This window comes from Quercus robur, chromosome 2, assembly GCF_932294415.1.
Source record: "Quercus robur chromosome 2, dhQueRobu3.1, whole genome shotgun sequence".
Classification (NCBI taxonomy): domain Eukaryota; kingdom Viridiplantae; phylum Streptophyta; class Magnoliopsida; order Fagales; family Fagaceae; genus Quercus; species Quercus robur.
Genome location: NC_065535.1, coordinates 8400369 through 8415813, shown reverse-complemented (window position 1 = coordinate 8415813; position 15445 = coordinate 8400369). Strand labels below are relative to the sequence as shown.

Below are 15445 nucleotides of genomic sequence, written 5' to 3'. Positions count from 1 at the left end.
TTGTTTAACACCTTAGCGTTGAAAGTCAGGCTCCCTACAAAGGAGGCATCTAACATGCTTGAAAGCTTGATGCCCCTATTTAAATGTCCACTTTACCCACATATCTTTACTCATTTCATTTTTCTCTCCCATATCCATCTTCTAGATTTTCCACCTCCTCTGCACTATAGTTTGTGGCGGGAACTACATTACTACTGCATCTATATTATCCGCTAATCTTGACTTCAAGAGTTTTGGTTATTATTAAATGAATAACAAATAATGCAATGTTCATAATGTTTTCAAAGTAATTTTATAATAAATCATAAATAATAAGCAGTTATAAATGGGTAAAAATGTGAGATTAGAACCAATAATAACTTATTATTTATAATTTATAGTAAAATTATTATGAAAATACTGTGGACATAATATTATTATAGTAAAATCATGAAATGCTTTATACTAGTCATAAATTAGCTATTAGTATAATTTGTTCAATAGGATATCATGTAATTGTTATGCATTGTCATCCATTTGAATAGTAGATACAAGAATTCGAATATTCGAGCCTTATCTCTGGTGTGTGAGAGCAAGATTCTTCCTTCTACAAAACCCCTTCTTTCCCTCCTCACAGATATATGCTTGGTATTTTGAATTTCATCCCTCTCTAAAACCCCTTCTTTCCCTCCTCACCGAAATATGCTGGTGTTTTAAATTTCATCTGATTGTTTGTTTTGTTTTATTAATCTTTTTATTTTGTTTTGAATTCTGATTTTTTTTTTACTTTGTTTTCTTTTCCTAGTCAGATTATTTAAGTTGTGTTTTGTGACATGGTAGTGACAGGTAAGCAATGTCGTAAAAATGTTGTAAAATTGTTATAGACGTAGCATTTCTCAATTAAAAAACAACGTAACATTGTGTCAACAAAACCCAAATCTAGTCAGCAAAGTAGAAATCCAAAATCATGAATAGCTCAATGCTATAACCAAACAAGGTAGGTGAATAGCTCAAAGCAATTGTGTTTGTAGCTTCAGCGACAGATGGGTGGAGATGGCTTGGATGGTCCAAATCCAGACCAAAGCACCACAAATTTGATTCCTTGACAATTTAATGTGAGAGAGAGAGAGACCTAAGAAGAAGAGGTGATCAACCCTTTGGAATACTCATATTCATATTCCAATGAGAGAATGAGAGAAAGAGAGGCGGAAGGGTCAGAGACCTAAGAAGAAGAGGTAATAAACCCTTTGGAATTCTATTGTTCGCAGTTGGGTTTGTGTACCCTACATTAAATGTGATTTGAGCCTGTTCATAGTTTTAAGTGAGCATTTTGAGTCTCTTAGGTGGAGCTTCTTCCCGGAACCAGATGCAGCCTTATGAAATTACTGAAAGCATCTTAGTTTTTCAGCCTCTTGTTTTCTATTAATACTAATATAATTAGGCTATGTTTAGTAGCTATCTTTGTTTCTATCTCAATTGTAGAGTTTATTTGCAAATGCAAGTACTGTGTGTGAGTACAAGCAGCGCTTGAAAGAGAGGTTCAAACATATTTTAGAGAATGACATGCACATCTTACCAGTACACTCGCAAAGTCTTATTATATACCTTTTGACCATTGATTGTATAAACATTTCTTAGTAATTTTCAGAATCAACTGTTCGTGTTGATAAGTTAAACATAAAAGGCTTTTTCACATTTAGAACTACAAGATCACTTGGACAACTGGAAGAACTTGCTGCCTGCAAGTCTTGCCATGTGGAAATTTACTATCATAAACAATAGAGCTCAAGCCTGCTTCCATCTAAAAAAATTAGTATGGTATGGGTCAAACTGTGTTATTAAAACCAAAATTTGAAAACTTTTTTGATAAAGAAGTTAAAAAGTGTTCCGACTTCCGACCCATCACATCTGACCATTTTTCATTTCACAAAAAAATCACAAATAAAAAGAATTTTTCCCATTAAAAAACGAGCCAAAATTACTGCTCATTCAGCAGTAAAAATAGCATGTAAACATCAAGAATTTAGGGCCTGGTAATGTTGTTCTAATCATGTTTGTAATTTTTGGAAATACATATATGTAGAAATATGTGTAATATTATTTAAAAAATGAAAACTGTTATTTAAAATGTCATACCAAATAGCCTCTTAGTAACAAGAATATCGAAGTTGCTTTGAATACATATGAAATTAAATATCTATTTAAATAACATATAAGAATTCCTTCCAAATTTTTGTCTTAAGCCCCCAAAATCACTATAATGGTACAATTTGTTTCTCAACAAGTTGTAATCTTATCAGCCAAACAATGCTTCTACTAAAACATTGATTCCTTTTAGTAAGAATTTTACCAAAGTAACCAAACAAGACCGAATTAGAACCAAAGCCATAAAACATAACCTAAAGGGTAGATCTATAAGCTAAAGAAACACAATATTATGAAGTTTTTACATTTTTGGAATTGAGTCACAAAATCCTTAATATGTCAAAATATGATCAAGTTTAGAATATATTGACAGATACATTTGGAGCAAATGAAATCACGGGACGTCTTACTCTTAACTGGTACGTGAAAGAAGACTATTGCCTAAACTGGTAAGCTTTGAAGATTAATGGATAATTATCGAATTTGCGCAAGTCAAATGAAGAAGGATTAGAGCACATGACTTTTGCTAATTGTCGAGTCTCTAGGCTATAAGAAAATATGGCGTCTGAAATTTTAAGATAAACGATCTGCAAGTCATCATCAAAGGCAACAACATGTATATAATATAAACTTTTTAGGAACCTTATCTTTTCCTCATCATCAAGAAATAACATACAATTTCGCAACTTCAATTCATCCTCTGTCACACTCTGCTTGAGCAACCACTTGCAGTTTAAGTCTTTGTAAGTCCATATATGAAATCCTCTAAATCCTGACCGACAATATTGTAGTCGACCTTCGAACTCCCACAATAATACTTGATTCCAAGACCGTTGCCCTATTCTTGGTAATGACACGAGAGTAAAGAAACCCTTTTCAACATTATAAACTAGCATGCTTTAGCCCCATATGCTGTAGAGCTTTCCCTTCCAGTAAAGTGAAGCATAACTGCAAGTACCAATAGCACATGAAAACGAGGAGTTTAAAACTCTTGCTTCATGTTCTTTCCATTCCATTGTTTCAGATGAAAATATGTAGCATTTGATTACTTTGCAGGAATGATTTAATCTGTACGTTGAGTAATGTATCACCTTGAAGTGTTTTTGTGACCCATCAAAGACAAAAGCTGCAAAAATAAAACAGTGCCATCTCTGATGGAAAGGAATTTCAAGACATTGGTTAAGAACAGGGTTTGAAACAACAAACTTTGTACAAGCCTCTCCATCCTTTGTAACATGTTCTTTATCTATCGCCGAATATAGGAGCAAGCCATTGCAAGAATCGAGCAAGAAGCCACCATGGAATGTGTGACCGAGTGAGAGTGAGGTTTGTCCCCAAGTCACTCCCCCTTGGTCTTCAAATGTGATGAAACTGGTTTCACCCATTCTGTCTTGTCTCCTACGATCATAAACTATGCTTAAGGAAGATTTGAAGGAGCTGGAGTGGCGAATATAGGTTATTAAATCACACCAAGTCTTTGATACACACTTCAATCTTGTGCGAGGTTTTAAGGGGATATGAGAGAGGATTTTTTCTACAAGCTCCGGACATAGATCTTCAAATCCAACCTGTGTGTCCAATTTCTGTTTTTTCTTTTCTTTGGAATTTGCCCCCATCGTCATCAACCTGACTGCCTATTAATGAGGAAATACGAATTTTTGTTTATATATACAAACTTGAAACCTTATAGTGAAATTAAAAATCACTTAAATCAAACAAGACCGAATAAGAACTAAAGCCATACACATGATACAATCCAAGGGATGTATCTATAGTTAAAGAAACACAATCTACTGAAATTTTCCAAAAAGAAAATTCTCCGAGGACAAAAAAAATATAAAAAATGTAAGTGAATTTTGGTTTAATTTTCAAACACTGCAACCCAATAATAACCACAAATGAAGACTGACTTGAAAACTGATTATATATTAGCATTCAGTTCCTAAGAAGTATATTGATCTATAAACCAAAATAATAACGTAATGTTACTAATTACAATAAAGATTGCAATTGTACAAACAAATTAGACTACTGAATATTTAGGTAAAAGAAGGAACAATTAGCCCTTTTTTCCATTGTTTGAGAAGTATATATAAAGTTTATAAACTGTAGCTTCGCATATTTAAAATTTTAATATATAAACCTGTTTGCGCATAATCCAAAAGAAAAGCATGGAACTTTAAAAGACATATTGAAAATAAACCGTAAATATCAAAATTTTGTGCGATAGGTACCTTGATAATCACGGATTTGAAAAACATTGGGAATAGAAGGAAAGATTGCCGCACGGTATGCAAGAAAACAAATATCACTATTTAAGAACCCAGTTCTATCTTTAATTTAAAAGACCAAAGTATTGCCAAGCTATTAGGATTCCGATTTGGTAGGAGTCTTATTGAGGTGTACCGCCAAGGTAGAGTCTTAGTGATAGTGTGATACACTAAGTATTACTGTAACTGAGTATATCGGGTTGGATGGTTTTTATTTTATTTTTTGACGACTTTGTTGGGCTAAGAAATTTATTTATTTCTACTTTATTCTTTCTTTAATATTTCTCTATTCATTCCCAACTATTATATTTTTCTAATTCCCAATAACTATATTTTTAAATCTCCCAATGGTAATATTTTTAAATTTTTCAATAATCATACTTTCCAATGGTTTTTTTTAGTGATCATATTTTTCAAGCTTGCATTAATTTTCATTTATCAAATCTATATTAGTCTTGAAATTTATCAAATCGATGTAATTTGGAGTGAATTTATTCACACAAATCATTAATTGTTGTGTAATTCTTCTTATTTTTTAAATTATTATTTACACTACTATTTAAGGGGGCTTCCCCCTTTGGACCAGACATTTTTTTTTGTTCAAAAATACCCCTACAACCTACGTTTAAGTAGGGGCAAAATTTGAGGATAACACTGTAAGAATATATTTTTAACTCTTACTTAGAACATTTCCTACAAAATAAGATCACTCTTCTCCTGTTTGGACTAGACATTTTTTTTTTGTTCTAAAATGCCCCTACAGCCTACGTTTAAGTAGGGGCAAAATTCGAGGATAACACTGTAAAAATATATTTCTAACTCTTATTTAAAGCATTTCCTACAAAATAGGATCACTCTCCCATTAACCCACTTCTTCAAAGCAATTATATGTTTTTTTTTTTAATTTAAAAAATTAGAAAAACAAGTTAAAAAAAAAAAAAAAAAAAAAGTTAAACAACCCTATTGACGTCTCGTAGCTGCTCAACCACCCATTGCGGTGACGCTCGCGCGCCTCTCTCAGTGTAAGAAATATGGAGGTGTGTCGTACCTCGGGTGTATGGTTGGAATCTAAGGCGATTTTAAGGAAATTACCAAAGGTAAGTGAAATTGACACCAATCATTGGGTTTTTCTAAGGTGTGATTGGTCACCTGATTCTATTTGATTTTATTACCGATCCTAGGTTAAGAAAAATGGCATTTTTCCTAATCTAATATGGATGAGTAAAAAATTTTGATTCTTGTGTTCGGAAGTCTAGTTACGTGTGAAAAATGTGTTAGGCACCCTACAATGCTTGTTCGTAAACAGTCATTTGTTTTGATAAAATCATAATTTAAAGACATTGGTAGTTGAAAACGAGCTATTGGCATTAGCTTTCAGGGATTTAAATGTATTGGGCTTTGAGATTTGGTTTCAGAATGGGTATGGTCTTGATCAATGCTTTCCAAGTGTGTTTGGAATTGTTGCCAAATTTCCACGGTGAAAATTCGACAGCGTTTCGCCTTATTTTTGTGGCAGAAATATGGCAATGTTTCGCCTCAGATGCTATATTCACCAAGCTTTCGACATGAGAATACGGCAATGGGGATACCCCATTTTCACAGCAAAAATCCGATAGAATTTCGCGTTTGGCGCACTATGGCACACCGGTAGGGTTTCGCGTCTGTGTATACAGCACGTATCGACATACTTGTACTGTGACAAGCCAAAGCCCTTCAAAGCATCAAGTATGTTGATGCGTGTCACATACATGGGGAAACCAATGTCACTTGGTGACATGGATCAAGACAATCACACAGCGATGATCGTGCACACAATCTAGCATAAATATGCACCTACAGCAATCGCCTTGAATGCATACACACACTACAAGGTCAAGAGCACTCATGATCAATGAGGGTCACTTGCATAATCACGAAAATCCATCATACAATGTGCACAATACCCACACACACGTAGGCGCGCACATACACACACACACATGCACGCGCATAGGCACACACACACACACATATATGTAAACACATATACATCATACACATATACATCATGCACAACGCTATCACACATAGCAGAAAAGTAAAACAGACATTACCAACATTCCAAGGGTATGGCCCAGTAAGGTACAGAAAATGTAAAACAGACATTGCCATACCCAGGGAATGCACCCAAGCAAAGAGCAAGAAAATAAAAGGGGGTACACGGAGGGGGACCTTAATACACGCTCTAAAGAAGAGGCTTAGAGAGAGAAAGAGAAAACCACTCTGCAAGGGCTAGGCCCCCTAATCTACTGAACATTGCCCCTTTGTGGGCTTGCATCTTCTTGCTTGCATCTTTGCCTTTTTTGCTCACACCTAGGAGGTCAGGCCCTCGCTCCAAGCGTTCTTGCTCCATGTGTGTACATGCGAGAAACAAGGAAACAAGCCAGCTGACAAGCAAATGAAGAAATAAAGAGGGTAGGGAGAGCATGCAAAGAACATATTGACAAAGAGAGCCAAACGGGGGAAAGCAAAGCATGCTAAACATATGAGAGGGCAAACAAGCATGTTATCAAGCAAAAGAGGGTGTCCTAGGAGGACAAATGTAGGTTTGGATCGAATGTCAAATGCCAAATTTTTGGCATTTGACACACCAAACACCAAAAACACAGCTTCATGAGGTGTGCTATATGTGCTAAAAATTTGGAACATGCTACAGTACGCTTCATTTTTAACACAGTACGGACTGAAATGCTATTTACGTTTATTATTATTTTATTTGTCTTTCCCTCTGATACCGATTAAAATATAATTCCCTCTTTCACGTTCACAGCCACTCCTTTTCTGCCTCACATCTACACTCTCCTACACACTCTTTTCTTCTCCCTTTTTCTCTTTGCAGCTTCACACCGCCATCTTACTCTCTCCCATACTCCCTTCAAGTTCCTCTCTACCATCACTAATATATAAAAATCAAGTTCACCGGTTTTTTCCCTTTTTTCCCCTTTTTTTTCGCTCTCTTCTCTCTGTTCTATGATCTGATACTCCGAATCGGCGACATCAAATCGGAAGTTCATCTCAATGTCACCGATTCGCAGTTCAATCTGAGCCACCACCGATTTACTCTACCATCTTACGAATTCCACCATCACTGATTTATAAAAAAATCAGGTTCACCAGTTTTTTTTCCCCATTTCTTCCCCTTTTTTTTGGCAATCTACCCTCTGTTCTGTGATCTCACACACCAAATCGGGTCAGTTCATCTTAAACTCGCCGATTCGCAGTTCAAGCTCAGTATCGCCGATCAGAAGTTCATCTCGGTATCGTCGATTCGCTGATCGGAAATTCATCTCGGTATCGCCTATCGGAAGTCATCTCACTATCGCTGATCGGAAGTTTCTCTCGGTATCGCCTATCGGAAGTTCATCTCGGTATCACTATCACCGATTCACCGATTTGCCGTACAGGTAAGTTCTCCATCTTCTCTGTGATTCTCGGTATTTCGGTGTCTACATCTATTTTTGGTATTTTGTTATTTAAGTGTGGCTACCAAATATCTGTAGCGTACATCTAAGTCATATTTCCTTAACATTTAACAGCAAAATTAGTTGAATACTTGAATATGATAGATATGTGTGTCCAAATTAGCATTAATATATGGTGTTATTATTTCATACCTGGGTTATCTGCTTGAAACCGAATAGCAACCCAACCCCCAAAAGGTACACCCACAGTGTTTCTTTCATTAGGGTCAACAAGATTAAACTTTGATGGGTCCTTATTGGGTGTTTCTTTGTTGTGTGTTGTGTTATTTATTTATTTTTTTTTCAATTCTTTTGCATTACCTAATGATTACTTGGATGCAAATTTATGAGACACTACGGATTCTAAATTCTAATTCTAGCATTTAGGCTATGAGACACTACGAATAATCTATTAGACACTACAAAATTCTAATAGTCCATGCTCTACATTCTAATTCCAGCATTTAGAGCATGGACTCAAGATAGTATTCATTGTTCACTGATGTCTTACGGGGAAATATTAATAGTGAGGATGAACTTTTCGGTTTATCTGAAAATAGTCCTGTGTTAGTCCAAGATTCTCCAATGGATAATGAAGTTGCCACTTCTAAGAAAAAAACATCATGTGGTGCCGGCTTCAGTCTTGAGGAAGACAAGCTACTTGTAGCAGCATGACTCAATACCAGTGTCGATCCTGTGCATGGTAATGAACAACATAAAACAACGTTTTACGGCAATGTTGCAAAATACTTCAAGGACCACTGGACTGACTCTACACATAGTATTTCATTCCTAACAAGCCGATGGGGAGTGATTAATAGGGAAACAGTTAAATTTTGTGGTTCCTTAGCTAAAATTGTAGCAAAGAATGAAAGTGGAACCACTGCTGAAATCAAGGTATAAATTTTGCAATGGTCTTTAATTTTTTTAGATTTACAACATAAATGAAATGATTGAAGAAACTAATTATGTTATATTTATTTAATTTTTTTTAGATTGAGAAAGCAAGGGAATTGTTTAAAGAATTATACGGTTACTTTTTCCTATATGAACATTGTTGGCAAATGTTGAAGGATTTTCCCAAGTGGGCATCTACTATGCCTAGGGGAGATTCAAGAAAAGAAATGCCTCAAACTCCAGATTCAATAGATCAAGGAGGGGGGGGGGTTGGTGACACTATGAATTTCGAGAGGCCAATAGGTAGAAAAGCTGAAAAGGCTAATCGAAAGAGAAAAGATGATGGGAAAGATGTTGCAACAGAATATTTGAAAAAGAAAATGAAAATGCTTGACGAATCTTATGCACAAGAAAAAGAGAGAGTTCGTCTCAAAGCGGAAAAGGTTCGCTTGAAAGAGTTGAAAGAGAATGAAAGAATTATGATGCTAGACACAAGTGGCATGAATGAAGACCAAAGAACTTTTTATGATGGACTCAAAAAGGAAATCCTTGCAAAACAAAGATCAAGTAGTTCATTGGGTTGAGATGATGTTGGGGATGTCTTATTTCAATCTTATTTTGGTAGTAACTTATTGTAGGCCTTTTTTTTTTGTTGGTAGGAACTTATTGTAGGCCTTGATATGTATTTTGTGGCATTTTTTGGATGTAGCTGATTTTAGGCCTTAAATATGTAAATTGTGATCTTAGCAAAAGGTCTAGACTATTTTATTATGTAATCCTAACATTTTAGCTTATATAAAATGTCGTGTATTTTCTATATTACTTATATTAGCTTATATTACTGTCATTTTAGAGTTCTACCATGAGGTTTTTACTTTTTTTGGGGACCTTTGCATGCTCTGCCTAACATGCTTACTTATATATGTTATAATATGGTCGAACATGTTATTATACAAGCTTTAATTTATATAATAATGTGTATCAGCTAATTAGAGCGGTTCATGTTAACATTTTTCACAAAGAATAATGTCTAGAAAAATGAATAGTTACTTTAACACAAATGCTGAAATTTGTATCATCTTATAATGTGCTAATGTTCTTAGTTTTTTCTTTTGGTCAAAGTTATCTTTTACTAACTAATAGCTAAAGAAATAATTTTTTGGTGTTATATGAATGAAAATAATACATTGAGTGATCAAGTATTGTTGAGTGAGGAATATCAAAATATTATTTTTGAAGAAGGGATAGCCCTACAAGTAAGACACACTGAACACTGGTGTGTCTATATATATATATATATATAGACACACACATCCTTAACTTTATTTTTTTTTTTTTATAAACGTATACACCTTAAGCTAATAGCTAGGCTAGGGATGTATTACTTAAAGCATGTTAACGAATAATACCAACCTTAATGTATAGTGTTTTGTGGTTGCATGGTTGGCTTTGGCTTTGGCTTTATTTTCAAATGTTTTATCTTGCTTGTGAAAAACAGTTGATGTCATATTATATTTATAAGAAAATTATATTCATATTATGTCTTCTCTTATTAATTGCCCTTTATTAAGTACCAAGATATCTACCTACTATATAATTGTATAATTGTTGGCATGAGAATGTATGCTTTTAGCTCATTTACCTTTGTCCCCCACCTTCCTTGATACACATGGTCATGTGGCTTGGACTACTTATTAGTACGTGAATTCCCCAAAACCATAAAATATTGGTGTAGGTTTGTTTCTTATGGTTACTTCACTAATTAGTGTTAATTTATCTATTTCTAGTGTTAAATGAAAAAGAAGAATGCACTTGCGGTTCTTAATTTTTCGCAGAAACTTGTGCAATCATGATTGGTGATTAGCTGTGAATAAGTAATAGACTTCAACTCAATAAATGAGAAGATTCAACAAAACTTTTTGATGGTGTTTAAATCCTTAGTGTAAAATTAGTTCATTATGTCACAATGGTTATTTATGTTGAACACCTTTTGTGGCCACATTATTCTTATGTTAATATTTCTAGATGATTTGCTATTTGGTTTCAGTGTGTTTACATAAATTATTCAGCACTTAACTTTGTCAGCCATGACTGTACTGTGATAAAGATGCGAGTGTTATGCCTATTTAAAACATTGAATTATTACTGCCTATATGTAATGGTATTTTTTTCCGGAAAATTTTAAATGAAGAAAAAGAAAGAAGGGAACAGGAAAGAAATGAATTTCTTTTGTGCATGGACAACATAATAAGACCAATAATGTTCTACTGTGAAAGTAATTTCTGATTGTATGAGCACTTACAAGAGATTATTAACTATGCTTAATTAAAATTTCTCAAGAAACTGAAACTGCTAGATCAAAGTAGAATGGTGCATTTCTAAAATAAGAGAAGCTCTACCTTAAGCTTTATGGTTTCCTTGAGAACTATAAGTATATGAGATTCAATTATTTTGATTTGTTGTCCACTATGATATACTGTGGGATCCATAGTTTTTGGAGTAAGTGTTTGAAGACTAGTGGATGCAAACTCTAAAATGTCGTGTATTTTATTATGTAATCCTAACATTTTAGCTTATATTACTGTCATGCTTAATGTTGGTGTGCTATTGGTGCTGATTTGGTTATATGTATCTATTGTTTCAACCTTATTTTGCTATTGATGCTGCTGTGTTATTGGTGCTGTTTTGTTATTATTAGTTGGCTTGTGCTTGTAAAGTAAATCTTTTGTAGTTTGGAAGGATCTATCATTGGTTGCTGTTCTTGTGATGGCAGTATGGTAGCTAGGTGTCTCTTTCCTTTGTTTTGTCTTTCTTGTTGTACTTCATTTTCTTGTGACAATGAATTTATGTTCCCCATCCAAAAAAAAAAGAAAAAAGGATTAAACAGTTGATTAATGGCTGCAACCTTCATTGAAGGAATTATATTTTTTCTATTAATTTATAGGTAATTTCTTAGGTGAAATCCAAGATGGAGCCTATCAATGGCTGTCTTTGTTAATTTCCCCCATATATATAAAACTTGGAGGGAGGGAAGTTGCCATAAAAGGTAGCAAAAGAACATAAAAATTAAAACTTGCTCCTGAGTCTTGACTATCCAGTCAAAAAGAGAATAAAGGAAAAGTCTAAAAAGGGGTTTTCAATTTTACAACACTAGCATATCTCATAATCAAAACAAGGGTAGAGTGGGAGCAGCTGGTAAAAATAGTGGCAGCAGTAGGTTAGCTTGTTCATTCTTCCTCATGCCTCCACCAAATCCAACTTCATGTGCTAAAGAAAATAAGTTTATATGTATCTATTGTTTCAACCTTATTTTGCTATTGACGCTACTGTGCTATTGGTGCTGATTTGGTTATATTTTCTATTGTTTCAACCTTATTTTGCTATTGTTGCTGCTGTGCTATTGGTGCTGATTTGGTTTTATTTTCTTTTAGTTTCTATGCTTGTCTTGACTCTTAGGCTCTTCTAATTGTTGCTGAAATGTATCCATTGGTTTACAATTCTTAAGTGCTAGAAGAAGATAGGAGAGGATCTCATCTTAGGTCACATTTGTATTTAAAGAAAATTTTATATTCTTTACATAATGATCAAACCTTCTTTTAAAGTTATCGATTTCATTTCATATTATGTTTCTTGCATCTATATTGATAATTGCTTTCCAATGTTTTCTTCTAGTTTATCTCCATGGGTCGTTCTTTTTTCGTGAATTGCTTGATGATGACTCAGATGAAGATGAGATAATTATAAAACTTCTCATGGGTGAGACATCACAACGTAAGCGTCGTCGGTATATCAACCGTAATCATTTGGCAGGCCATAAACGGCTTTATGATGACTACTTTGCTGAAGAACCTGTATATCCTCCCAAAGTATTTTGAAGGAGATTTCGAATGAGACGTTCTCTTTTTCTCTGAATCCTATCTAAAGTAGAAGTTCACGAACCTTATTTTATCCAAAAAATAAATAATGCCAAAAAGCTTGGTCTATCTCCCCTTCAAAAGATGTCTGCTGCACTTAGGATGCTTGGTTATGGAGTAACAGCTGATTTTTTGGATGAATATGTGAGAATAGCCAAAAGCACTGCAATGATGAGTCTGAAAAAAATTGTTGCAGCAGTGGTTGCTATTTTCTCAGAGCAATACTTGAGGTCACCAAACAATGAAGACATCGCTAGATTGTTAGCTCATAGCCAAAACCGTGGATTTCCAGGCATGTTAGGAAGTATTGATTGCATGCATTGGAAATGGAAAAGAAAAAATTGTCCAACTGCATGGAAAGGGATGTATTGTGGTCATGTTTGTCAGCCAACTATTATTTTGGAAGCAGTGGTTTCATATGACCTTTGGATATGACACTCTTTTTTTGGATTACCTGGGTCCAATAATGATATTAATGTGTTGGAGCGGTCTCAATTATTTTCTGAGCTTGCACGAGGACGTGCTCCTGAAGTTAATTACTCAGTTAATGGTCATGATTACACAATAGGATACTATCTTGCTGATGGTATATATCCAAAATGGTCAACATTTGTGAAGACAATCTCATCTCCACTAGGAGATAAAAGAAAATTATTTGCAAAAACTCAGGAGGCATATAGGAAGGGCGTAGAGCGTGCATTTGGAGTGCTTCAAGCGCGATTTGCAATTGTACGTGGACCTGCACGGTTTTTCTATCAAGAAACACTACATGACATTATGAAAGTATGCATAATTCTTCATAACATGATTATTGAAAATGAGCTTGATGAAGCTGAAGCAGCGGACTTTGATTATGAACAAATTGATGAGATTTCATGTACACCAATGTCACTTTAGCGGACAAATGAATTTTCGGAGTTCATTCAAGTTCATCAGCACATTATGGATAAAGAAGTTCATTCTCAACTCCAAAAGAATCTCGTTGATCATTTATGGCAATTACAAGGAGAGTTGTGAAAACTTTTGGTTTTATTTATTTATCTCCTCTTCTTTTTATGGAGTTGTCATTAAAACTTTTGATTTGGTTTATTTGTTTTATTTTGTTTATGAGGTTTCCATTAAAACTCATTGGCTATGTTGTTTCGTTATGTTAAGTTTAAGTACTAGCCAATTGTTGTGTTGTGTTAAATTTAAGTATCATTTGTGATCAAGGAAGTGGCAAGCTCAACTCTATTTAATTCAAGTATTTGTGTAAATTTGACAGGTTGATTTTATTTCAAGTATGTCTGTTTGTGTAAATTTGATAGGTTGATGTTATTTAAGTACCATTTGTGTTGTGTTAATTCAAGTATGTTTGTTTAAGTACCATTTGTGATCAAGGAAGTGTGTAAATTTGACAGGTTGATGTTGTTTAAGTACCATCTGTTTAAGCCAACTATGTGTGTAAAATTTGAGTTGATGTTATTGGATATAAGTTAATGACAGGTTCAACATTTTTTTTTCCTGAAGATGACAAGTTCTGTGTAAGGGTTATTTTTTATTTTTTTTGATTTAAACGTGACAGGTTCAGCTTCAACATTTTTTTTTCCTGAAGATGACAAGTTATGTGTGAGGGTTATTTTTTATTTTTTTGATTTGAACGTGACAGGTTCAACTTCAACATTTTTTTTTTCCTGAAGATGACAGGTTCTGTGTGAGGGTTATTTTTTATTTTTTTGATTTGAACGTGACAGGTTCTGGTTCAACATTTTTTTTTTCTTGAAGATGACAGGTTCTGTGTGAGGGTTATTTTTTATTTTTTTTATTTGAACGTGACAGGTTCTAGGTTTTTTTTTTTTTTTTTTTTTTGGTTGGGAAGCTGGCAGGTTCTAAAGTTTTTTTTTTTATTTTTTTTAAATGCTAAATGGAAAATATGGATTTAAAAAAATATGACAGTTGAATAGGATAATTATTTGAAAATGTTACCGTTGATTAGAACCAAAATATTTGAAAAAGAATGCAATGTTACCGTTAGAACAAGAATTTGGCTAGTAGGAACAAATAATAAGAAAGAATAAAATAATAATAAAAAAGAGTTAAGAAATAATATTTAAATGAAGTTGTAAAAATATAGAACATTTGATCAATGGTATGTTGTAAAATGTTGTGCTAAAATGATAAAGTAGGTTTTTGATGTGTTAAAATGACATTTTTTTTTTTTAGAGAGCTGATGGGAATGCTCTTAGGATTCCAATTTGGTAGGAGTCTTATTGAGGTGTACCGCCAAGGTAGAGTCTTAGTGATAGTGTGATACACTAAGTATTACTGTAACTGGGTATATCGGGTTGGATGGTTTTTTTTTTTTTTTTTTGACGACTTTGTTGGGCTAAGAAATTTATTTATTTCTACTTTATTCTTTCTTTCATATTTCTTTATTCATTCCCAACTACTATATTTTTCTAATTCCCAATAACTATATTTTTAAATTTCCCAATGGTAATATTTTTAAATTTTTCAATAATCATACTTTCCAATGGTTTTTTCTAATGATCATATTTTTCAAGCTTGCATTAATTTTCATTTATCAAATCTATATTAGTCTTGAAATTTATCAAATCTATGTAATTTGGAGTGAATTTATTCACACAAATCATTAATTGTTGTGTAATTCTTCTTATTTTTTAAATTATTATTTACACTACTATTTAAGAGGCTTCCCCCTTTGGACCAGACATTTTTTTTTTGTTCAAAAATACCCCTA

General features: G+C 33.7%; 1 protein-coding gene across 1 annotated transcript; it reads left to right on the top strand.

The window, feature by feature from the left end:
- Positions 1–12789: 12789 nt before the first annotated feature.
- Positions 12790–13602, top strand: LOC126694312 (uncharacterized). Its single transcript, XM_050390504.1, has 2 exons — positions 12790–12997; positions 13274–13602. Exons 1-2 carry the CDS (start codon positions 12790–12792, stop codon positions 13600–13602), a joined length of 537 nt encoding a protein of 178 aa, XP_050246461.1.
- Positions 13603–15445: the final 1843 nt, after the last annotated feature.